Genomic DNA, 25,949 nt, shown 5'->3' with positions numbered 1-25,949 from the left:
ATGTGTAGGAGGGCCTTCAAAACATCAATATCTTGTCAATACAAACTCCATCGCCTGAAGCTACTGCACCAGTGGCAATATGACCCTGATGCGGCTATCTAAAATGTTCCCTACAGTGAATCCCCAATGCTGGCACGGATGCGGGGTCAGAGCTGATTATTGGCACATGTGGTGGAGTTGCCCGAAGGTCCAGATGTACTGGGCAGAGGTCCTGGGATGGATTAAAGATGTGGGAGGGGGACAGGGGGCGGGAACCAACGTTAATACTTTTTGGACTAGACAGACAAGATGAAAAATGGCACATCCTGCCCTCCATGGTTCACTTTCTCCAACTAGCAGCGAGAGCATGCCGTGCAAGATATTAGAAGAGAAGGGACCTTCCAAGTGTGAAGGCAAAGGACATTTATCTCCTGGAAAAGATCACAACAGCAATCCATGGAGGAAGCACAGATCTTGAAGGGGAATGGCTGGAATTCTGCAAAAGCTTTGGAGGGGGATAAAGGAGCCACACAAGTGCCCATGATATTCCGACCTGCCCTGGTACAGACAGAAGTAGCTAATCAGCATAATCTGAGTTCCTGAAGACATATGTTCGACTACTATACGCTTGAGTTGCCTGTTTTTTCTGCACCCGAATTAATATTTAAGTTGGGATGTTTTCCGGACAATTAGGGGGTGGGAGGGGTTAAACAAGCATAAACAGAAGATCCAGAGTTGGAACCACTTATAGAGGGCATGTGCCCTCCAGGTGATTTGTAATCTTTCAATGTTCTCTTGAAAATAATAAAACTCAATTCATAAAAAACAAACCTGACCACACCAAACTTCAAAAGACATCGGCTTCAGGGCAGGACTCTAGCAGTTACAGGCTACAACTCAGAACCAGACCACATGAAATGTTCAAACAAAACCTCTTGAAAAATGCTTATATAAACAAGCCTTTAACGCATGAAATTCCCCCCCACAAAGAGTCAGGGACTCTTACCCTCTTGCCCATACCCCTCCACGACCATCAAAGACCAGAAACCCAGATGTCATAACAACTCTGCATACAATACCTGATGACCCACCCCATAACAGGAGCAGCCCAGAGACATTCATAATGGTCATCGCACTTAAATTAGACACACTATTTTGCCTTATGGCTACTGTAACCTGTATTACTGCTAACCAAAAAAATTGCCCCAATTAGTGTGAAATATTGATTTGAATTGTAATGTGTTCTTCACTTATTTCCTCATTACCTGGCACTGTTTGAACTAGTAAGAATTTAAATAAAGTATAGCCCTATTCATATATTGCTGTATTGTCCTCACTCTGCTTGGTTCTTGCTGTACCACCCTCACCCCACCTCTTGGGCCTATAGGTGGGATTCTGCAAGTTGGCGTTTTACAAAGCCACAAAATTAAATTAAATTAAATGTCTGAGATGCTCCTTCTGCAATAAATGTTTTCCGTAAAGTGTTCCACTACTCTGTGAAGCTAGGTCGGCTGCACAGCAGAGACTTTAAAAAGTGGTGCCGTTCGAACGCCTGATGCACATATCCAGTTCTAAGATGTATTCAGTACTGTACATGTACATTTGCCAATCCTAAAGAGTTATCTTTACTAGTGACTCACTGTGCACTTTTTTCCTGATTAACACAGGGCTTCGAGTATAGGATGCTACCGTGGTCATGCTGCGGCACGTGTGTGCAGGTGGCCTGTATCCTGAAGACGGAATTTAACACTACTCACATAATTAAGGTATGTAAGCTGCTTGTGTTTTTGGGGAAAATCCTGATCTGGCAACATTTTGTGGGGTGTAAGCCTGCTAGACAAAATCTCATGGAAGTGAGAAGCAGGGATGCTCTTTCTGTACAGGTTCTTGGTGAGAGAGAAACTACAGTGGCAACCCCTGCACCTTGAATAGGCTTTGGTGCGGGTGTTCGATTCCTTGATTGGTATTGTACAGCAGCATCATTTCACTAAGACTTTTTCACTGCCGCTGCTGACATAGGATGTCATCAGCGTAAGCAGAAAATAAAAAAAGAGACATATTTCATAACAATGCCTTTTAATACAATTATGAAGAGATATGCTTTGAAGAAGGGGTTCTAAGGCTATAATAAAAAGAAGTGGGGATAATGGACATCCTTGTCTGGTTCCGCGTGATAAAGGAAATGATTTGGTAAAAGTATTATTGATATAGATTAAGAGGGATTTGAATAAAAGGGCCATGAGACTCTATCAAACGCTTGCTCTGTGTCCAAAGCAAGGAATATAAGGGGAGGAGGTGAATTTTGTACATGTGTAAGGGTATTAAAAAGGATCCTAGTATTGAATGAGGCATATCTACCATTGATGAAACCAGTTTGATTAACATTAATTAATGTGTGCATTATACCATCAAGTCTGTTAGTCGTAATTGATTCATGAAATGGGATGATCACTTTTGACTAACAAAGGATCTTTATCAAGTTTGGGGAACAGTATTAGTAAAGCTTCACTAAAGGATCCACTTCTGGATGCTCAGAAATGGTTGTAAAGTTCAAGGAGTTTTGGGGAGAGTAAGGTAGAAAAAGAGCGATTGATATCAGATAATTCATCCAGTCGAGGTGCTTTGCCTGTTTTAAGGTCTAAGAAGTATTTTTGAATTTCTGGAAAAGATATGGGGGCATCTAAAAAGAAAATATTTACAGGATTATGAATCATTTTCTTGTTAGTTCGGATACAGTTAATAATGCTAACATTAAGAATGGTTTAATCAGCTAAGTAGAGTTGAGAATAGAATTCAAAGAAGGTATCATTGATCTGTTGTGGAATGGAAACTCTGATCCCCTGTTGGTTAATGATAGAAGTTATAGTGGGTTTTTCTTTCTTCCTTTTAAGATAAATAGCAAGGAATTTACCAGACGTATTGAAGCCACCATAGAATTTAGCTTTACCTCTCAACAGGGATGAACAGGCAATGTTTTTATTGTATTTATTACATTCTAAATGTTTTGCAAGGAGGGATTTGAAAGAATCTTCTGTAAGATTGTTAAAATAAGCTGTTTCTAGTGATTTAAAGGAGCATAAGAGCGTGTGTGATTTTTGTTGATTATGTTTCTTAGTGAATTAGGTACATTGAATAATAAAACTGTGTAGTGTGGCTTTGAAGCATCTCAGACATTATGAATTGAAGTGTCTAAGGGGTTTTTAAAAGTAAATAAGTCAGCAAAGAAAGAATGCACTTGTTGGCCAAAATCAGGAGCATTGAGTAAAAAGCAATTGATTCTCCCTCGGGAAACCACAAAAGGCTGAGGTTCCCATTCCAAGACAATGAAGACCGGGGCATGGTCTGAAATGATAATAGGGCCAATTTCAGAGTGGAGGATCTTAGAAGTAAGTGGTGTATTAACATAAATATGATCAATTCTAGAGAGGGATTTTTGAGGGGGGGAGAGTCCATTCTTTAGCATCAGGATGACAAATGTGCCACGTATTAAGGTTTTCTATAATATTGATGGTTTGTCTGTGGAGTTTGGAGTTTATGAATTTAGTGTCTGATTTCCAGACAATGGTGAAATCACAGATTTGATTACAGTCCCCACAAATAATAAGTCTTTCATAATTTTTGTTAATACGAGTATCTTTTAAGATGGGTCTGGAGAATTTGGGCCATAAATATTGATGATAGTAACATTCATCTTATTAATTTTGCCATCAATGATTGACCATCGTCCGGAGGGGTCATGTTTTTCATCGAGCAATTGAAAATAAGTTTGATTATGAATAGGGATAGCAACTCCTCCCTTTTTCCCTATTGCTGGTGCAAAAAATGCATGCTTTACCCAGAATTTGGTCATCTTATTATTTTCTTCAATGGATTCTAAGTGCGTTTCTTGCATGCACACAATGTCTGGATTACTTTCCTCTAAATGGCTAAGGACCTTTTGTCCTTTAATAGGATTATTAAGTCCTTTAACATTCCAGGACATGACTTTAACACTCATTATCGTCAGTAGTTATATATATATAACAAATAAGGCATAAAACATATAATAACTGTGAATACAGTTTGTACATGAGAATGTTGAGCATTGGTACCTTAAAAGTGCTAATAATTAAATTAACTGATATAAAGATAGAGCAAATGAGGCAAATATTCTGAAAAGATGAAGGAAACGCAGAAGGAAAGGGGCGAGACAAAGTGAACAAGCAATTGATCATTACAATGATGAATAAAACATACAATTTTATAAATAAGCAACTGAACAACAGTATGTAAGAATAGAAAATCAGGTAAACGTTAGGAGCTGCCATAAGAATGAACAAGACAGTACGCCATGAAACCATGAGTTAGACGAAGCAGATTATTTAAGGATTGAACAGCGGGCCACGCTGAAGTAGGATATATCAAAGGTATTACCAGCATGAGCACAGACAGGGGAAAAGTATGAAGATACAGAGTTATTTTGGTTGAGAATGTATCTTCAGGGTCGATTTGCTTAATCAGGATCTGGATTTGTCTCTTTATCTGGTTTCTCAAATACAGTAGCAGTAGGATTGAGTTCAGATCTGTTTCTGGGATTATGGAGTTTCCCAGGCTTGAATTTATGTCGACCCAATAGATTGTATGCGTGAAGATGAGGTTGATACGTTGAATTTGAAGCTAGAATGGTCAAATCATCAAGTAGAGTATCTATCTCAGAAGATTGAAGGGTTTTATGAGGGTATGAAGGTCATCTGGATATAGAAATATGTTGGTGATGTCTCCAGGCAGAGCAATACGCATTCTTGCTGATTCAAGTAGACCGTATTTGATGTCTAAATTCTTTAGAGCTGGCCTTAAGTCTAAAAATCCTTTCCATTTATCTTGTGTAGCTCTGGAGAAGAACAGGGACATAAATATCTTGTTGCCTTGAAATTTTAGAGGAGAGAGGTTTTTGGCAGTAAGTAAAATGTGTCGAGTCTGTTGATGTCGTAATAGGCAGGCTATAAGAGATCTAGGTGAATTGCTGCTGGAGGTAAAACAAGGTCTAATTCTATGTGCATGTTGAAATTTGAAACGAGGTGTAAAGATGATGTTTAGAATGTTTGGGAGCCAATCCGTAAGAAACTCGATGGGGTCATTTAGTTCTGCATTCTCAGGGACCCCATACATTCTTATATTGTCCCTCCTGTTTCTGTCTTTGAGATTGGAAACTTCAACTTCTAAATGTTTAATTATATTATGCATTTCTTAAATTTTTTTGTGTCTATCTTTAGAGAATTAAACACAGTCTTCCACCTCCGTAAGTCTGAAATGTATTGTTTTAATGTCATTTTTAAAGGAGTTGAAGTCATCCTGAATTATTAAGGACCTGGAATCTAGAACAGAAATGAATGACTGAATGCTAGAAAGTTCCAGTAAAATATTTTCCATGCCTTTATTAATGTTTGACAAGTCTGTAGAAGAAGTGTTGAGATTTTGAGCAGCCATTTTGAACAGAAGAAGTGTTATCCTGAAAGTTTTATCCAGTAATATAATTCCTTAAAAACACTTCATTTGCGATGAAGTTAGACACAAGAAATAATAAAAATGAAAAATTAGGCTGCAATACCAGTGGCAGACACTGGATGTCAGGCAAGGGTGGCCTGACTGAAAGCAGGAAGCGGCATTCTCCAGCACTGCTTGATGCAGCCTCCACTCCTCAGGAGGTGCGGCTTTATGCGCAGCGATGTGTCGGCGACGTGGAGGCAAAGCGGCGGTGCTGCAGAGCGGCAAAACGGCTCCTTTCACTGTGACAAACCAAGGCCCCAATCTTGCGAAGCTCCACACTTACCGCACAGTTGCTGGTGGGAATGACAAGCAGCCTGGATCTAATGCCGGTCCGATAAAGGGCAGTGCGAACCGGGCACGACAAACAACACCAGGGCCCTCCAGAACCACGCAGTGGCGCCACACTGGTAGAAGGCAATATAATTTGAAAGTAAGTACACCGAAGTGTATTATGATATTGACAACATATAATGAGGAAAAGGAAATGAGCAGCATCCTGTTATTTAGCAGGAAAGGCCAAAATGGTATGCTCTGTCTAGAAGCTCAAGGTCTATGCGTCCATCTTGTATTGTCACCGGCCACGGCCCCACCAGTTCTCCTTTTAATGCAACTTAGTGAGTTATCAGAATTGATCATTACTGCAAAAGTGTCCTCTATAGTTAAGACGGGGGCAATATAACTCTCTGCAACTTCTCCTGCTTCCTGCTACTGACGACATCGTATGAGTCTGCACATCTGTCTCACCTCACCTACGACACCGTCTACAGATTACTGGGGTAAACCTGGTCCTGGTTATGTAGCGCACTTTGGCACGACATCTTTTTCTAAAAGAACATGCTTTTAAATTGATTTACACTTCGTTGCACATCAAGGATTCTACCGGATTAGCAATGTTCTTGTCACTGTTGTTTCCTTCACTGTCTTTTGCCATTGATATTGGCAACCTGCAGACCTGTCTCATTGTCTTTTGGCCTTCCAACAAGGCTGCACCTTTTTGCATCTGACCTGCTGCCTTGGCCTGGCCCTTGCTCCCCCTCCCATTGGTTGCACACAGCTTTTAAGCCAATCACCGCAACTTGGAGGTGGGAGCCAGCCACTAACACTGAAGGCCCACAACTAAGGCCCCTGTCTACTCCATGTCTGATGCCTGGGTTTTATACTTGCACCCCTGTACATGAGCTACCATGATGCTGCTACCTCACACCGCAATTAAATCTGGACTACCTTGACATTCACACCGCCTTTTAACTATGGGTTAGTTCCCTCCTTCTGGACACACTCCCTTCCTCTCTTGACTTATCTAGGTTCACTGCTTGTCCCCCATGTTTACACTCTTGATTACATAGCGTTTTACACCTACTGCTGGCATCTGAATCCAATTGTAATTTCAAATCTAGCTGTGTTTTGCATTTTGGTTGAAAGTCAAATCTAGCTGTATTTTGCATTTTGGTTTTAAATCAAATCTAGCTGTGTTTTGTATTTTGTTTTTTAAATCAAATCTAGCTGTGTGTTGCATTTTAGTTGAAAGTTAAATCTAGCTGTGTTTTGCATTTTAGTTGAAAGTCAAATCTAGCTGTGTTTTGTATTTTGGTTTGAAATCAAATCTACGTGTGTTTTGCATCTTGGTTTTAAATGAAATCTAGCTGTATTTTGCAATTTGGTTGAAAGTCAAATTTAGCTGTGTTTTGCATTTTGGTGTAGGATCACTCTAGCTGTGTTTTGCAAACTTGCTGTGCCCTTTGCTTGTATTGCATGCTTTTCTGCAACCTGCGGGCCCAGTGACTGCACCGTACTGTTCTACTTGTTCTACTCTTACCCACAGACCCTCTCCCCCCTCTTACTCATGGCGCTTTCTGTTTCTCCTATCTTCTCCAACTGCTTCTCCATCGACTACTCTTCCCTTCTCACTAAGTCTGGTAGGAAGAAGCCTGGTCTCTCTATTGCTGACACCTATTTCAGCGCTATCTCCACCCAGACCCACACTGACATCCTCTTTGCCGTTCCTTCGCCAAATCTATGGGCTCTTCATATGATCTCTGTGCTCTGTCCTTTCTCCTCCTCTCCCATTAATGGTGGCACCCCCTGGGAAGCCCTTATGGCCCCTTCGACTCCTCTAAGGTCATCATTAAAGTCTACCTAAACGGCTCTGTCAAGGTCCAAGGCCCTCAGGCCAATCTCCTCCTCTTTGATTGCCACTTCCCTCGCCTCATCGATTTCCTTTCATCTCCTGCTGTCCCCCTCGGCCCTCTCTCCCCTCTTCCCCCCCCCCCCAGGCTCCTTCATCTTCATTTCAGGAGGGCGTACCTCTGATTTGTACCCCTCCCCGGAAGGCCTTTAAGGCTGGCGTCCTTCTTCATCTTGCCACTCTCAACTCTCGCTCTGCTGTCAAACATTCCTCTGACATCTGCCACCTCCTGGAAGAACTTGACCTCCATGTCCTCGGCCTCATCGGGACATGGTTCACGGCCAGCTCTGTCACAATCTTTGACACCCTCCTCCCTTACGGCTACAAGATCCTCTCTGCACCCAGATCCACCCCGTCTCGAGGGGATGTAGCCCTGATCTTCCCTGAGTGGATTCCTGCCTCCATCATTCCCACGCAGACATACTCCTCTTTCGAATTCATTGTCTGCAGGCTTTCTCTCTCTCCTGGCCACTCTTTTACCATGGCTACTATCTATCAGCCTCCTGGTCAGATCACTTCCTTTCTCTCTGGGTGAGCGGACCTCTCCTCCTCGCTCCTGGCCTCAATCACTCAACTCCTCCTTCTTGAGGACATCAATATCCATCTAGACTCTCCCTGTTCCTCCTCTATACTCTTCTTTGACCTCTGCGATTCCCTCTCCCTTTCTAACCTCCCCTCTGGCCCAACTCACTCTGCAGGGCACACGCTTGATGTTTTGATCTCCTCTGACCTCCCCCTCTCCATCCTTCTGACCACTCCTCTCTGCTGGAGCGATCACTCCCTCCTCTCCTCCCATCACTCCCTCTCTACCCCCCAGGCCAAGCCATCCGTAACACTGCCACCTACCTTCTCGGACATTCGTCCCATGAAGCATGTGTCAGTTGAGGCTTTTTCGACGCCACCTTCTCTCCCCCCTCACCCTCTGGCTGACTCACACCCTGACACAGCCCTTTCCATGCTCTACTCTTCAATTTCCTATACTCTTGATGCTCTTGCCCCTGTCATGAGGATCAGTTTGAAGCCCAAAGCCAAGTGCAATTCTTGGTATGACACTGATCTAGCTACCCTCCAACGTAAGTGCAGGGTGGCTGAGAGGAAATGGAGGGCTTCTTGTTCATCCTCTCACAAACTGGCCTGTCGCCTGCTCCAAAGGCAATATCGACTGTCTGTCCATACACAAAAGAGCACACATCCAAGCCTGTGTCTCTACGGGGTCAAATAACTCTGCCGAACTTTTCAGAATCTGCAAGGAGCTGGCCAATCCTGCTGCAGTCTCTACCTCTCCTGTCGCCTACCAGGCCCTTTACACGGCCCTTGCCTCTCACTTCATCTGTCCACCCTCTTGTCCCCTCCCCCTCTTCTCCCTTCTCCTTCTGTGAATGCTGACCATCCTGCAGCTGCCCCCCACCCTCCTTCTCGTCCTTTCCACTTTTCTCCCCTGACGCGATCCCTAGACAAGTCTGATCTATGAAAGTCTTGTCAAAACAGGTTCTTCCCTATTCCTCCAAAACCATCAAGGACCACATTGACACCCTTGCTCCTGCCCTGGCTGATTTCTGCAACCTCTCCTTTGCCTCTCACTCCCCACCTCTTACTATACATTTGGTTCCCAACTCTGTTTTACTCTATACCAATAGTTACTTCTGCTCTCCCAGTCACTGTTACTGTCACTATCCCAGTCTCTCTCTACTACTGTTCCTATTCTGCTCCTACATTGATCCCTTTACTACTTTTACTTCTCCTAAATACTCAGGGATATGGTGCCCTGCTCACCCCTTTTGACATCCTAGAACCCAGGCATATGGTGCCCTGCTCACCCCTCTACTACAGAATACAACTCTACCACTTATTTCCTTTCCTCGCTACTCCCACCACCTAATATCTTTACTCCTGAATACTACTACTAACTCTGCCACTACCACTACTCCACTCTGCTGCTCCTACTCTACCTCTACTACTCTTACTCTTCCCTCTCTCACACAAACACTCCACAGACCCCCTCCTTAACAATAGCCTCTGCACTCCAATCGCTGTTGCCTCCTCTGGTCTCTCGGATGTCCTCCACTTCCTCCTGTCCTCACCCAATTAACCCACACCTACACACCTCCCTAAATACCTCACCTTCTCCCAGGATTGGATACATACCCTATCCAGCCACTTACCTGGCTGGATAGGGTGTAACTGGGGAAGGCCATGAGAGGGCTTAAAAGGGCTCATAAGCCCCAACCCCTTTTCCAACATGGACCCCGCTGTGGCCCAGATACGCTTGATTACCGAAGGCCTGCAGTCCTTTCAGAGATAATAATAATAATGTGTCCTGCAGCCGGTGTTGCTTCTTTCTTGGCACCCTGTGCCAGTGATGCTGCTGCGATCTCTGGCAGCCTTCGGGATGCTTAGAATCTCTCCCCGGACCTGCAACCAGCGGCCTCCTCGTCTTGGGACGGCTGCCCCATTCCAACCGCGACTCATCGGCAGTAATTTTGAGAAGTAAGTAAGGGTGGGGAGAGGGCCTGCCTACACTCAGGCACCCATGTGGAGTTGGGGTTAGCTGCCTTCCCACCTTTGACAGTATAAATTGCCTTTCCGCTAGCGCAAGTCATAGTTAAGGCTCAGAAGAAGTCTCTATGGTGTTTTAGAAATTTACTTTTCTTAATAACTTTCGAACGCTTGTATGTACAAATCTGAAAATGTTCCAGATTACTCCATTAAGGCAATCATCTGTGCATGCAAGAGTTCTATATTAACGACTTGTTTACTTTGATCTTGTTTTGAAAATCTTTTAACTATGGATACGAAATAGATATTTTTTCAGGTCAAATATCTAAGAATTGGCAGCTTCAATTTTCCGAATGTTTTGACAGTTCTTCAATGTTAGCTGGAATTCTTGCACTTAAAAAACATTTTGAAAATCGCCTTCGACAATTTTGAGATATTAAAGATTGAATATGTATCAATATATGGGGCTGATTTACTAAGCTACATAAGTAGCGTAAGTCGAAGTAAGGCCAAAAATAAGGCTTAATTTACGTTAGGGTAGCTTACACTGATTTATCAAAAGGACATACAGCAAAAACAATGAAAGGCGAAAGTCAAGAAAAAGAGCTTATGTGAGTGTGGAACTTCTGCCTACTGCAAGTTATGCCAAATCGAATATATGTAAAATCCAAGAAAAATAAATAAAAATACATATCCCAGCAAATAAATTAACAAAAAATAAATAACCAGAATCAGCACTAAGCCAACCAAGAGGAGTACTGTATCCCAAAAGTCAACATAAGTCCCTTACTACACCACAGAACACATCAAACATACATACTGCAATATCAAACGTGGAACAAATACAACAATCCTGAAAAAAGACCAACACCCCATAGTAAACACACACACATAAAACCACCAGACAAAACACATCAGAACGCCACACACAAAGAGCTGCAAACCATTCCACACAATCACAGACAACTCAACCCATACAGCGATGATTCACACCAGCATGTACATCATGATGCCACACGTCCTGTTATATAGCCACTCCACGGCTTTCATATGCGACAATGCTACCGCAGCTGCTGCTGCCACACCCCAGCCAAGGAGGAGACGGAGGGAGCAGGTTTTCTGCACAAGGTTTACCCTCTTCGGTATGGCCGGCACAGAGGTCTTCAAAAGCCATCACTTCCCTCTGCATGTCATCATGGGCATGTTGCAGGAGTGGGAGATTGATGTGCATCCCACCAACACGCGTTCACATGCCATTGGGGCACATATGAAGCTCCTGGCCACTCTGCATTACTTTTTCACTTGTTCTTTCTGGAGGACCAGTGGCCTCTCCCAGGCAACCCAGTCACGCGTTCTGCTCCAGGTAGTGGCATGCATCATATCACACAGCCGACTAAATTTTCACATGCCATTGAGCCAGAAGGGACACAGACAGGTGGCACGCCAATTCTACACAGCGCATCGAGTGCCCTGGGTCATCAGTGCCGTAGACTGCACCCATGTCACACTATGCCTCCCCAGGCCAATGCTTACATCTACTTTAGCCGGCAACACTGGAACTCCATCAACGCCCAACTGGTATGTGCTGCCGGTGGCCTCTTCATGTACAATGTTTTTGGGCTCCATCCCATCTTCCGGTGCTCCAGTTTAGGTGTCCACCCTTAGAAATCAGATACTACGGCAGCATGTGGCTGCTCAGAAAGTAACAAACCCCCCACCACGTCAGACTACTTACACTGAGCCTCACATTCCCACCCGGGCACACGGCCACATGACCATTGCAACACACACTCGCCATCACAGGGACCATGCAAAGCCAAGTATCTCTCATCCAAGACTCCACACAAAGGAACACCCAATGCGCACAAACACCAATCATTTCCTTTTTCATGCAGCTGATTCCGATTACACATTGCGCACCTACCTCATGAAACCCTACAGATGGCCTGCCCGTTACCTAACTTGAAAGGTACATTACGGCAACCAGGGCCACCACGGCCATCATTGAGTGGTCCAGAGGCATCATATGTCACAATTCAGATGCCTAGATCAGTCGGGGTGTGCTCCTGTACAGGCCACACACTGTGAGTGCAAGGACCTTGTGATACACACATAATGCACCCATGCCTCGTGAAGTGACACCAGCATCAAACAAGATGCACCAGTCCCACCAACTAGAAAGGTGGAAGCAGACAGATCATCATCTCTGCATGGAGGGGGCGGGGGGTGCACCCGGGTGAAGCGAGTGTTGAAACCAAAGTGTAAATAGCAAGGATTGCACAGATTGTGGTGCAGCACTTGCAAACATGTAAAATGCAGTGGTGCTACAACTTTTCACCCAACGGGGTACAACCACATCTACAACAATGGAGCATGTGGGCCAACATGACCTGGCTCACTGACAGGACCATCGTCTTGCAGAACAGGAGACATTACACAAAGAAACCCTGGAGTTGCACTGATGACAAAAGGGCCTGTAACTGCAGACTCCAACAAGCACAACATGACCAAGTGCCAACACATTCATACACACATAGATCACTCAAATCATGATGCCACAACATCACTGGCATCCAGGGTACTGATAGTGTGGGCAGGTAGTGACAGGAAAATGCTAATGCACACTGCATTCCTGCACTGCCTGTCATGAGACATTCGGGGGAGAGTGTATTACTTGAAACAAATATTTACCTACACCATGGAAACCACTCCACTTCGCCCACATAAGGAAGTACTGCTCCTCACACACTCACTGTGGACATCACCTCTCCCACAATGTGAGTGGCCCACATGGCTCAACCTAACATTCAAGCCCCTGTACAACCCTGCACAGATGTGAATGTGAGTGAACCATGATAACCGGACGTACGACTATGCCACAGATGACCTTTGGGAAAGCACCACTACACATTAACCAGATGACTGCAGCAGGACCCCTGCATGTACCCCAAGTGATGTCAATCATCCCCACAATAGCGCTTGCACCCACCACCCCTGCATGTACCCCAAGGAACATCACAACTCCCCCCAATGGGCCTTGAATCCACCAGGCACGTGAGTGGAGCTGGAAATTGCCACGATTCCACCATACAGTGTAGGGCACCAGTATGAGCAGCTATCACCATGTACGACACCCAGACATGTTCATGGTGCCTAGGATGACTGTACAGTTTATTGCAAATTACACCAATAGCATCAGAGGGGAACCACAAGGGCATCGGTCACCAGCAAGAGCACAGCATTGGGGAACATCAGTCCATCCATGTCATCTGTCTCTAATCAACAGGGAGTCGCCAACTGGTAGGTGATTGGCTGTCACCTACCAGAAAAATCAATTTTCTGGAACAAATATTGTGCATTTTCCACAAACACCAACTATGTATCTAGAGGCAAGGAAGACAACATGGGATCTGAGACCCCATTCCTACCCACAGTGTTCAGCTACATAAATACATGGGGCCATGAAAGCAAAGAAGTGTCTTACATCAGATGCAGAGATACAGAGACATTGGGCCTCATTACAATAGTGGCGGTCCGAAACAAGGATTCCGGTAAGTTTACCGGCACCCTTGTTTCCGGACCGCCTCACTCTGAGTTTGCCTGCCAGAGCCGCTGTGTCCGACAGGTTTGACCCTGCTGGACGCAGTGGCCACGCTAGGCAGACCGGTCACGGAAGCACCAGCACCGTTAGCAACAGTGCTGTTGCTTTGGTGTCCCCACTCACATAGAGTCCTATGGGTCTCTGTGCAAATGGGGACTTACATTTTACTGGCACCTGACTTCCCTGGCCACCAGAGTTGTAATCTCCCTGTGGGACTGAGCAGTAAGGTGGCGGTACATTTTTACAGGTCCGGCACAACCCGCCGGTAGCACCAGCAGGGTTACTGCCGGGCCCGTAATGAGGCCCATTGACTTGTGTCGATATCCTTGCTCTGTGCAAGGGCCCCAGATATACAGGCAAATGCTCAGACAAAGAGTCACAATGCACATAGCTCATCACTCGCTTACTAATTCTGGGACACAGGTATACGCATACTCACAACAAACCCACCTGTTGTCCGACAGCGTCCTGAAAGAATCAGCCGAATGCCCAAATAACACACCTTCCAGTCCCTTCTGCCTTCAACGCTGGCAGAACGAAACATGGTGCTCATATTCATAAGTACATTTCAAAGGTTGATGCCCAACACGTAATTTCTCAAGAATTCACACAAAGGTCCACTTTCCCAGTACCAATCAGTACCGGTAGGCTTAAAAAAAGTGCGTCCTTCACAGTGGCAGATGAGCAATTCACTTGTGTGTGAGCGCGATATCAATAAAATATCATATCATATCATAACCCACTACCCACAAGGTTTCTGAAAACAAGGCCCCTCTCACCTTATCGACATAGCATAAAAGTTCAAGGTCAGTGTGTTAATTACAGATGTACGCAGGCAATGGCAGCTCTGTTTAGAAATTCATGGCACTTAATACCCACCTACCCCTCTCATCCACCCTCAAGGAATACCATACACATTGCCCATCCATGTGGAAATGTGTTGGTGCAGCATCTACTGTCTCGTCCATGTTTGTACAAGTTGCAAGATGATGTGGGCTTGATGGTTAGACATATTCATAGGCAGATCACCACCATGTCTGGAAACAACATATTCTAGAGCTTCATGACCTGACTTGCACATCACTGAAGGAGTCTACACACTGGGGCTCTTTACGAGTTGGCCGGTATAATGATAATGAATTGATAATGATTTGTTATTTATATAGCGCCTTAAGCCAAAACGCTTTACAGAGAGCATATTTGATTGATTGATTGTTTATTTGTATAGTGCCTATACACAATGTGTTTCAAAGCGCTTCAAGTAGGGAGTTACATTCTTACAGGTCCTTGAAACAAATCAGAATATGAGAATAACCACCTTATCATAACAGATAGTACAAGTGCATGGAACAATACGGGAGAGGCGAGGAAGGAAAACGGGAGACAATGCTAGCAGTAACATTACTATGCCTGATGACTATTGTTGCAGTGCAAGAGTGACAAGAGGAGGGTGAGGAGGAGAGGGTTGGGGACGGGAGAGAAGGTAAGAGGAGAGGATTAAAACAAGTGACTATCTTAAAGGGTCGGCGACTGATCAAGGTAGTGCTGGGGAGGGAGTGAGAGGAGAAGGCAACGAAGAAATGGAGGGACAGACAAGCTGTTATCAGAGGTCAAGGGATAATGATAAGAGTAAGTGCTAAGATAATTGAAAGGTGAAGGGGAGGGCATGATGGCTGCAGAAAGGCAGGAAGCTACTAATTACTATGCCTGATGGCAATTGAGGTAGTGCCAAACTTTTTTCACAGGACAAGGGGAGGGAGAGGAAAGAGGGGAGGGCAGGCGGCTGCAAAGACAGGCAACTACATATACTATGCCAGACGGCAATTGGGGTAGTGCCGGAAGTTTGACAGAAGGAGAGAAAGGAAGGGAAGGAGAGGAGGAGGGGGGGCGCACATGATGCTAACCAAGCAAGGGGTGGGGGGACAAAGTGACCACCACGGGGGGGCAGAAAGACCCTCACAGAATGCATGGGGCGGGTGGGAGGGGGACTAATGATGAAGAGAGGGGTAGGAGGGGGGACGCACAGACAGACTTACATACATTTATCATCCCAACCGAAGTTGGTACTCATTTAACGACTTCGGAAGGATGAAAGGATGAGTTGGCCTTGGCAGGATTCAAACCTGCGACCTGCAGCTCACACATACATTGCAGCGGCAAGCGCTCAACCCGCTGAGTTATCCTACCGGCATCCAGTAAAAGTGCCAGTAATAATGTTTACCAGCACTTTAAGCGGGCCAGCAAAGTATGAGTGGGCCAGAACACAGTTGCCAGAATTACCAGCGCACGTCCCAACACATCCAGACTTACCAGAGCGATTATTACTGCCACCGAAAATACTGGATGGTCCTGAAACCTGTGCTGGTAATACTGACAAAATGGAATCACTGGCATATTCCAAGCTTGGATTTGCCAGTGATACCGACTGATATTTGCCAGTATTACCAGCAAAATCAAGGCAGAGATACCTCCACCAGAAAGCAGGCGATAAATGCATTCAGGTGTGGGAAATGAGGCCACAGGTGCACCCAATGCAAGGAGACACCATGCAAGTCGTGCATACACCCTGGATACTCAATACACCCTGGCGGAGTACAAAAGGGCCACACCTTCCCCAAATAGACTTCCCTACACCACCATGCTGCTGCTATCCTCAGTCAGCATTGACCTACAGCTGCTTCAGGCCAACATAGAGCTCTATGTTACAGGGGCTGGAGGACCACTAGAGGACAGTGGAGAATAGAAGGACTTGGATGATTGCGAGGAGACACCATGCAAGTCGTGCATCCATACCCGTGTAAGTTCCACACCATGGGCCCTCACTGACACGTAAATCCTCACCCTGTTCTACCTTGACAGGGAAAGCATTGCAGATATCCTCAACCTGGTCCAGGAAGATGTAGAGAGCAGGATAGGCATCAGGACAGCCATCGCACTGTTGGAAAAACTGGTGTCGGTCCTGCACTTACTTGCCACAGGCACGTTTCAACACAGTCTGAGCCAGTTGCATGGCATTTCGCAGCCTGCATTCTCCAAACTGCTGGTTCAGTTACTGGACGCACTCCTGCGGTATGTGGAAGAGCACATTGCACTCTCCAACACCCTAGCACAGGTGAATGCCATGGAGGCCAGATTCTGTGCCATTATAAACATGCCCAATGTCGTGTCAGCCATGGATTGCACGCATGTAGAGCTGGAAGCACCTCAGGCCTCGTAGGAAGTGTACAGGAACCAGAAGCAGTACAATTCGCTCCGGTCAACCTGTGCTGCTGACCCCAGGATCACTCACTGCTGTGCCTGGTACCCCAAATCAACCCATGATGCCATGGTTCTGCGGAACAGCAAACTTCCAGCGTACATGGAGAGGCATAGAGGCCAACGGACCTGGATATTAGGTGAGTACAGGTACCATCACATAAAATCTGCAGCACAGGTGACATGCAAGGGGGAGGGAAACACACATAGAGATTGCATGCCCTAATAAGGCCCCATACACGAAGGACACATACGCACACCCAACACATAACAGACAGCAACCCACAGGAGTAGGGCATGACCCATAATTGAACAGTGAATGTCCAAGACATGCTTCCCAACAGGCTATCCTGTCAAAATGTACTACAGGCACCAGAATTCAACATCACACATCCCAGTACATGCATGGACTGTCAATTGAGATGCTGCTGTTACAGGCAATGCTACCATAGATCAGCATGATTAACTTCTATGTCTATCCCCTTTCTAGGTGACTCTGTATACCCACAGCTTCCATTGCTTATGACTCCCCTGAGGACTACTCTGATGGCAAGGAGGTGGCATACAACCTGGTCCATATCCACACTAGGGTGTCAATTGAGCGCACCTTTGGCCTGTGGAATGCCTGCTTTCGATGCCTACCTCAGACTGGGTCTACATGCATGTACAGGCCTGACAACGTAGGCCAGATAGTGCTGGCATGTGCTATGTTGCACAACATATGCATCCCGCGCAACATTCCCCAGCCCCAGGATGTGGACATGCCACCCCCTGAGTGGGATGATGCGGTGGCTGCGGGTGGCAAACATGCATGCCTTGAGTGTGTAGAGGCCAGACTTGGGTGACTGGGTCGCCAGGAACTCATTGACAACTTCTTTGGATGAGGTCACCAAATTGCACTACCCTTGCATTGTGAAGTGAATATTAACTGCATACATTAAACATGTTCACTCAATAAAGAATGGCCCGTCATTGCTGCAAGTACATTTTTTTTTTAATCTTGCAACGTGAAACATGAATCTAATATCCCACAACAGCATCGCTCCCCCCAAACACCCACCCTCAGAACACTTTCCCAAAACAACCACCCTCAGAACAGCGACTCTGTTGAGGTCGAGGAAGAATCTGTTGAGGCCGAGGACAAGTCTCGCAGTCCTGTTCAGGATTAGTTGTAGAGAGTGGAGACATGTAGATTTAGAAAGAGGCTATTACAGTAGTACAACCTGAAAAGAACCAGAGCTTGGGAGACAGTGAGCTTCTGAGGGAAGGAGAGGAAAGGCAGAGTACCTCTGAGGAGATTCAGTAAGAAGTTAGACTTTTTAGAAACGTCAGAGATGTGTGCGGAGAAGGCAAGTGTGGAGTCAAAGATGACCCCAAGGTTCTTAGCTATGCAGGTAGGGGTACGAGGAGTGCCAAGGGAGGCCGGACAGAGAGTGAGGGGGGGATGGAGAAGGTGTGGAGGATCTCAGTCTTATTAGCATTTAGACAAAGATTGTTGGCAGCACACCAATTTTGAATGGCCATTAGGCAATCAGAGATGAGGGAAGGAGAGGACGTGGCTGAAGGAAGGCTGAAAATGAGTTGGTTGTCATCAGCATAGCACTGGAAATTAGAGCAGAAGATGGAAATGCAATAGGCAAGAGAAAAGCCAGGGTGAGAGGTTAGAACCCTGGGGTACACCACAGGTAGAGAGGGAGATGGAAGATAGGAAGGACCCAAGTTGTACATGGGAGGGTTGATCAGAAAGGAAAGGGGTAAGCCTGATCAATGACACCCAGGTTGTCACGGAGGCAATTGAGCAGGGTGGTGTGGTTGACTGTGTCGAAAGCAGAGGAGAGATCAAGTAGGATCAGGACGGAGGGAATGTTAGTGTCAAGGTTGGAGAGTAGGTCTTCACAGATTTTCAGGAGAGCAGTTTCCGTGCTCCTGGCAGCTTTGAAACCAGATTGGTGTTCAGAGAGAGAGCAGACAGAGTCAGAATGAAGGTTAAACTGAGCGATGGCCAGCTTTTCCAGGAGAATACCCAAAAAGGGAGTAATGGAAATTGGGCAATGTTTAGCGGGACAAGAGAGATCAGCTGTGGGTTTCTTAAGAAGAGGATGCACAAGAGAGTGCTTCAAACGGGAGTGGAAAGATCCAGATGCAAAGGAGAGGTTGCAGAAATCGGCAAGGGCCGGAGCCAGGGTGTCAATGTGGTCCTTAATGGTTTTAGAGGAACAGGGATGAACCTGTTTTGAAGAGGCTTTCATAGATTGGACTTGTCTGGTGACCTCATCAGGGGAGAAAAGAGGAAAGGAGAAAAACGAGGGAGGGGTAGAGTGGTAGCTGAGGGAGGGTCAGCAAGCTGAGAAGGAGGGAAGAGGAGGGAGTGAGGAGTAGAGGGTAGACAGGATGTCCTGGGTTTTAGAAAAAAGTGAGAGGCAAGGGCATTGCAAAGAGCCTGGGAGGCGAGAGGAGGGGTGCAGACTGCAGCAGGGTTGGCCAGCTCCTTGCAGATTTTTAAGAGTTTGGCTGAGTTGTTAGATGCTGCAGAGACACGGGCTTGAATGTGGACTCTTTTTGGTGTGGACAGCGAGTCTGTATTGTCTTTGGAGCAGGCGGCAGGCCAGTTTGTCAGAGGAAGAACAAGAAGCCCTCCATTTACTCTCAGCCGCCCTACACTTACGTTTAAGTGTAGCTAAGTTTAGCTTGGTCATGTATGTACGTTTCAGCTACATTGCATGTGCATTGGTACGTTCCCCTGCAATCCCTGCCATGTGTGTTGCACTCACTGCCCATTTGCTGTGCCTGCCATGTGTCAAACCATTTCCCATGCCCATTCCGTTGTATTAGGGGTTGACTAGGGCGCGTAATAGATACATAACCAGTAGTTGTACAAAAGCAGTGCACACCAGGCAAGAAGTAACACTGTTTATTACAGCTAAGCAAGCACAAATCAAACAGCACAGTGGAACAGAACTAATTGATGAGAGTTGACAACCTGGTCCACAGCGAGCAGCACCTTTATACTGCTGATACATTGGGCCTCATTACGAGAATGGAGGTAATAAAAAAAGGAAGACAGAATGGTAATAGCGGCATTGTTAACGGGTCCGGGGCATCCCGACCCGACAACCCGCCAAAACCGGCACAGCCCATACTGTGCCCTACTCAATACCGGCATGCCAGTAATAGGAGGACATCACAACCCACGCGGACATGCAAATACCGGCATCCCGAAGCCGGTAATCGGGGCCTGCACGATGGCGGCCATACAGGCATCGCGGACCATCCGTAAACAGCAATCAGCAATCAAGCCAACTGCCACAGGTGCACACAATCACCACAGGTGGACTCAATGGGGTCTGGCCCAGTATAAAAGGAGTACACCCACACACCACACCCCCCTTCCTACACCAAAATGCTACCTCTAGCTGTTGCAATCATGGTGCTGGAGGACATGCCTATAGTGCTACAACTATAGCAACAACAGCAACTACAACAACAACTACAGCAGAAACAACAGGCAGCACAGAGGAGACGCAGGAAGAGAAGGAGGGTGAGACAGGCCCCGCAATGACCACCAGTGCAGCCAGAAGTACCTCGTAGGCATCCACCAATCCCTCGCATCAGACCCAGCCCATTCAATCTAACCCCTGACCAGATCCACACCCTGTACCGGTTGGACCGGTTCACCATCACCACCATAGTGGACATGATAGGCAACGACATTGCCAGCCTTATATAAATACGCACTGCCATCCCCCTGCTACTAAAGGTGGTGTCTGTGCTCCACTTCCTGGCCACAGGCACCTACCAGCACACAGTGGGCCAGCTGCATGGCATTTCACAACCACTATTTTTACGCATGCTGACCCAAGCACTGGATTCCCTCCTGAAGCACGCTAGCACCCACATATCCCTACCACGGACTGCCCAGGAGATAGCTGACACCAAAGAAGGCTTCCATGCACTGGCAGGCATGCCCAATTGTGTTGGTGCCCTGGACTGTACCCATGTAGAATTGGTAGTCCCCCATGCCGTAGATGCAGTGTACCGCAATCGCAAGCTATACCACTCCATCAATGTGCAGAGGGTATGTGACTCCAGCAAGATCATCACACATTGCTGCTCCTGATTTCCCGGATCAACACATGATGCCATGGTGCTGCTTAACTCCAAGCTACCCCGTCACATGGAGCGACATGCTGGACCACGTGCCTGGCTGCTTGGTGAGTTGCCTGACTGGCCCATGGCAGTGCATTGGGGTAGTGATGTGTTGGGATGCATACTCCACCTAGCTGGGAATGGGGGGGATGCATACTTCACCCGGGTGGGAATGAGGGGGGGTGCATACTCCACCTGGGTGGGAATTATTGATTGATTGATTGATTGATTGTGTATTTGTATAGCGCCTGTACACAATGTGTTTCAAAGCACTTCAAGGAGGGAGGGAACATGGGAGGAAAACAAACATTCTTGAAACAGATCAGAATGAAAAAATAAATCAGTGGGGGGGTGCATACTCCACCTGGGTGGGAATGGGTGGGTGGGAATGGGGGGGATGCATACTCACCCTGGGTGGAAATGGGGGGGGATGCATACTCCACCTGGGTGGGAATGGACGGTGAGTGGAGAATGCACGCAGAGCTCATGACTCGTGACCTGAACCCCCAACCCCAACATGACACATCATTGGCACACATCTGACCATTAACGTATATATATGACCACATGTAAGATGCACAACCTGGCCACCATGTGTATGTCAAGCAATGCATGACTAAACAGGATCGCAACTGTGCCAATGTGGCTAGTGTGACCATGCACAGTGTAGTATACACAGCAAATATTGGAGGTGAAACATTGTCGTACAACCGCAGTACATCTGCCTCAGCATGCATTATTTCACCCTGCATCATCTATTCAACGCCATCCAGACTACCACACCTCATAGAAGTATTGAATGCATCTAGATAATATTTGTGCATACGTACAGGGACATGTGCATGTCCACACCAAATAGCTGCGGGCCTGACTGTGAATCCTGAAGGTGGCAGCTCAGAGTGACACACACCTATTTGTATTTGCCTGCAGGTGATGGAGGATATCCTTTGAAGCCGAGGCTACTTACCCCTGTGCGGAACCCGCGGAACAGCCATGAACAGCAGTACAATCGGGTTCACACCCGTACCCATGTTGTGATTGAGCAGACCTTTGGCCTGTTGAAGGTGCAGTTCCGCTGCCTAAGCAGGTCTGGTGGAGCACACCTTTATAGGCCTGAGAAGGTGGCAAAGATCACCATGGCCTGTGTCATGCTGCATAACATGTGCGTCCAGAGAAATGTACCACTGCCACCTGATATTGACATGCATGCACTGGGTGAGGATGATAAGGATGGAGACGGAGGTGAAGCAGCACCCCTTCCAGTATGTGATGCACAGGATGGCCATGCAGTTCGTCAATCACTGATTCACAAATACTTCTGAACCACAGGGACTTTGATAGATATGTGTCAGTGACACACTGGGCCCATGTGGACATGCACACAGGGAATGTTGGGATTTAGGCACTGAACACTGTCATACATTAAATGGATACACACGAAATGAACAATGTCCAGGCATTGAATGTTTTTTCACACAACGGGTGTATTGATTCAAACTGCAAAAATGTGACAACCCCCTCCCAAACCCCCAGTGAACTCCCAAATCCCCCCAGTAAACTCCCAAACCCCCAGTGAACTCCCAACCCCCAGTAAACGCCCAACCCCCCCCAGTAAAATCCCAAACCCCCCCAGTGAACTCCCTCTAATGCTCCCATTCACCCCCAACACCATCTGAGCCACTCCCATAGTTCTCCCACATTATTTGCAGGACTTCTTGCTGTCTGGGGGCAGCATTTCAGTGTGCCTCGCACTCCTTCTCGTAGGATGCACAGGGCTGGGGGGTCCAGAGGAAGTGGGGACAGAGGAAGCAGGTGTGTTAGCTGTTGAGGAGTCGGTGGGGATTTCCACGCCTGCTGCAAGTCGTGGCCGCTGCATATGCAGCAGGATGGATGTCAGGACCTGTGTGATGGCCCCCAGACAGTCTCTCATCAGCTCTGCCGAGGCATTGACTGCGGCTGTGTTGGCCGTTATGGCGGCTGTGGTCCCCGCTATGGCTGTGGCTATCTCCCGCCTGGTGTCCTCGCCATCCGGGATGTATTGGCGCAGCAGGTCCAACATCGACTCCTATCTGGCCTCCACCCTGGCCAGCCGTACCTCAAGGCTGTTGGTGGGTGCATCAGTGGTGGAGGGTGCTGTCACGGGGCCTGCATTATCAGTGCTGTCCTCGTGGATGGGGCTAAGGTCGGAATCGTGCAGGCAGGGATCAGCACTGCTGTAGGTGGGTGAGGGCTGAGTTTGGGGTGGGGTGGAAACGGGGCTTGGGGAGTGTGGACATCCCACATGCGTGGCTCCTTCCTGGTCCACATACTCCTCCGCGTCATCTTCGGTGGTGGCCAGTGATTGTAGGGCCTCGCCTTCCACTGGTGTAGGTGTGGGCAGCTGGGTGTCCACAGTGTCAGGCACACTGGGTGTAGCTGTGGGCTACGAGGCTGCCCTGGAGGTTGTGGTGGTGTTGCTTGCCCTTTTCTGTGTCCGGGATTTGGATGCCCTTGTGGTGGTATCCTGGCTGGCATCTTCTCCATCGGTGCCTGGGGGGTAGAAGAGATGCAGGGCATTAGTGATGGTGTTACATGCCAGATGCATTCTGTGGTGCTGTGGAGTATCTCATTAATCATGCATTCATGTCTTACAGGTGTGTCACACAGGGTAGTATAAGGGGGCATTTTGGCATTTGCTGCATGGCAGGTGGCATGCTGTTGTAGTGGGGTTTGTGTGATGTATTACATGGGCAAGATCTGTGTGTGTTGGCTGTGTGTTGGTAAAGGGATTGGCACTCAGCATGCATTCCAGTGTGGCAGGATTTGCCCCTCCATCTGGACAAGAATATGTTCATGTGTGTGTTGGGACATGCATTGCCTTGCCTAGACTCTCTTCCACATAACTTGTGCTACGTCATGGTTTCCCCTACAGGGATCTGCATGGTAACTCCGCTCCATCTGCTGATGTTGCCGCACCCGTCTCCATCTCCCCAAATCCCTTGATGGACTCCAGATTGATGAAGGTGCTTGCCCTCTCCTCCCAGGTGGTCAGTTTGGTAGGAGAGTGGGGACCCCTGCCTGGAGCCATGGCCTCCCTCCTGTTGCTTGCAAGGATATTGCGGACCCTGAGGCGGAGGTCATCCCACCTCTTCTTGCAATCCCTCACTGTCCGTAGGGTGGTTCCAACAGCAGAGACCTTGCAGGCTACCTCTTGCCAGATCTCCTTCTTGCGCTGCTGCACCTCACTCTTCAGGTTCTGGTCTTTTATCACATCAGCATGTGCGGCGAGGGTGTCCGCAAGCATGTTCAATTCTGCACCCAAAAAGCGTTTATTCCGCAGGCGGTGGGTAGTCTTCCGGGTTGCCTTCGACATTGTGTATGTATTGCCACTGGTCTCTCCTGTAAACAGCTGTTGGTTTGGGAGGATTGCAATGGATTGTGTTTTTAAAGATGGCCGATCCCGTTCTGACGCAATGACATTACTTCTGGATCCGGTATTACGAGCCCGGTATTAGCATGTTGTTATTACCGGGTCGGTATTAAGGGGTTCCTCCTAGGCTGAGGTAGTATCGGCAGGTCCTGTGATGGCGCTATCGAAGGGTTGGAGGGCTTTTAGCGGCATGCCGGTATGGCCATTACCGGCATGGGGGTTCGCGCACGCTCGCGCACTCGTAATCACCCGTTATTAGCGGCGTCATACGGACACGGACCCGCTCTTACCTCCATGCCGGTAATTACCCCGTTTTTACTGCGCTACTCGTAATGAGGCTCATTGTGTATACAGTTACTAACAGTTGCACTTCAAACTTCACGTCTTCTCAGTTCTTATGAAGCTGACTGGTTAGACTATGTCATGCCCCTATAGCTAGACATATGTCAGTTAGATATGATTGAAGCAATCGGACCTGCCCTCTCCCGGCTCATCCCCTCCAAATGTGATGACACATTGCTTCCCGCTCCACCCCACAAACAGTTTGCAATTAGCAATGACTTAATTGTGCTGACCTCTGGATATTTATTCGTCTGCCATTGGTCAGCACCAGAAAGGAAGGAGCTCGAGACACCTTGAACTTGTGGGAAGGGAGGCATTCACAGGGCACCTGCCTGATGATAAACTTCGCAAACACTATTGTGGACACTCTGTGAGTTTGTTGCATTCCGAGGACACCAAAACTTCTGATTGCCTCTTCTTGGAGCGCCCCTCCATTCGACATCCTCGTTCCCATACACGCTGGCCAGGGGGCGATTTGAATCTACCTTGGTGCCCTGCGAACAAATCTCTGGAGTAGGTCGATTTTCCCAGCTCCCATTAGTTGCCATGGGACTTGTTCGTCGGCCTTGATTGTATTGCCCAGTGCTGTTCTCAGCGACTGCGGGCTGCTGGAGATGGGCAGCCTGAATTCATCTTCCCCCTCCCTTTGCCACAGTGTACGGACTGTGTATTCATAGCTGTCCCACGAGGTGAGGCCTATCTGTGGTTCCATGGAGTGCGCTTTACCTGTGGTACCACCTCCCTCCCATTTATACACCAAATTCCCTCATGTCCAGCAGTCAACAATCAAGTGGGCTTTACAGAGCAAGGCAGTCATTAATCCTGCTCCAACCCCTCAAAGGGTTTTCGCTTAGACGGCCACATCTTAGCCTTTGCTGTCTACGGTTGAACCATCTCTTATATCTAATCGCGTGGATGAATCCCCTTCACCCTGTATTCAAGAACCCCCCTGCTTACCCATGACTTTATTCAATGCCCTAAATGTAGAACGGACCCAGCCTTATGTAGAT

General features: G+C 47.3%; 1 protein-coding gene across 1 annotated transcript in view; it reads left to right on the top strand.

Moving 5' to 3' along the window:
• Positions 1-25,949, top strand: part of LOC138505078 (mucin-5B-like) — a 2,064,041-nt gene that overhangs the window by 1,800,943 nt on the left and 237,149 nt on the right. Inside the window, exon 34 of the mRNA XM_069625397.1 lies at positions 1,647-1,745. Within this exon, the coding sequence (XP_069481498.1) occupies positions 1,647-1,745 (99 nt within the window). The remainder of the gene's footprint in view (positions 1-1,646; positions 1,746-25,949) is intronic.

This window comes from Ambystoma mexicanum, chromosome 11 (genome assembly GCF_040938575.1).
Source record: "Ambystoma mexicanum isolate Mex_15411 chromosome 11, UKY_AmexF1_1, whole genome shotgun sequence".
Lineage (NCBI taxonomy): Eukaryota > Metazoa > Chordata > Amphibia > Caudata > Ambystomatidae > Ambystoma > Ambystoma mexicanum.
The sequence above is the reverse complement of the archived record's forward strand: the minus strand, read 5'-3'. Positions and strand labels throughout refer to the sequence as shown.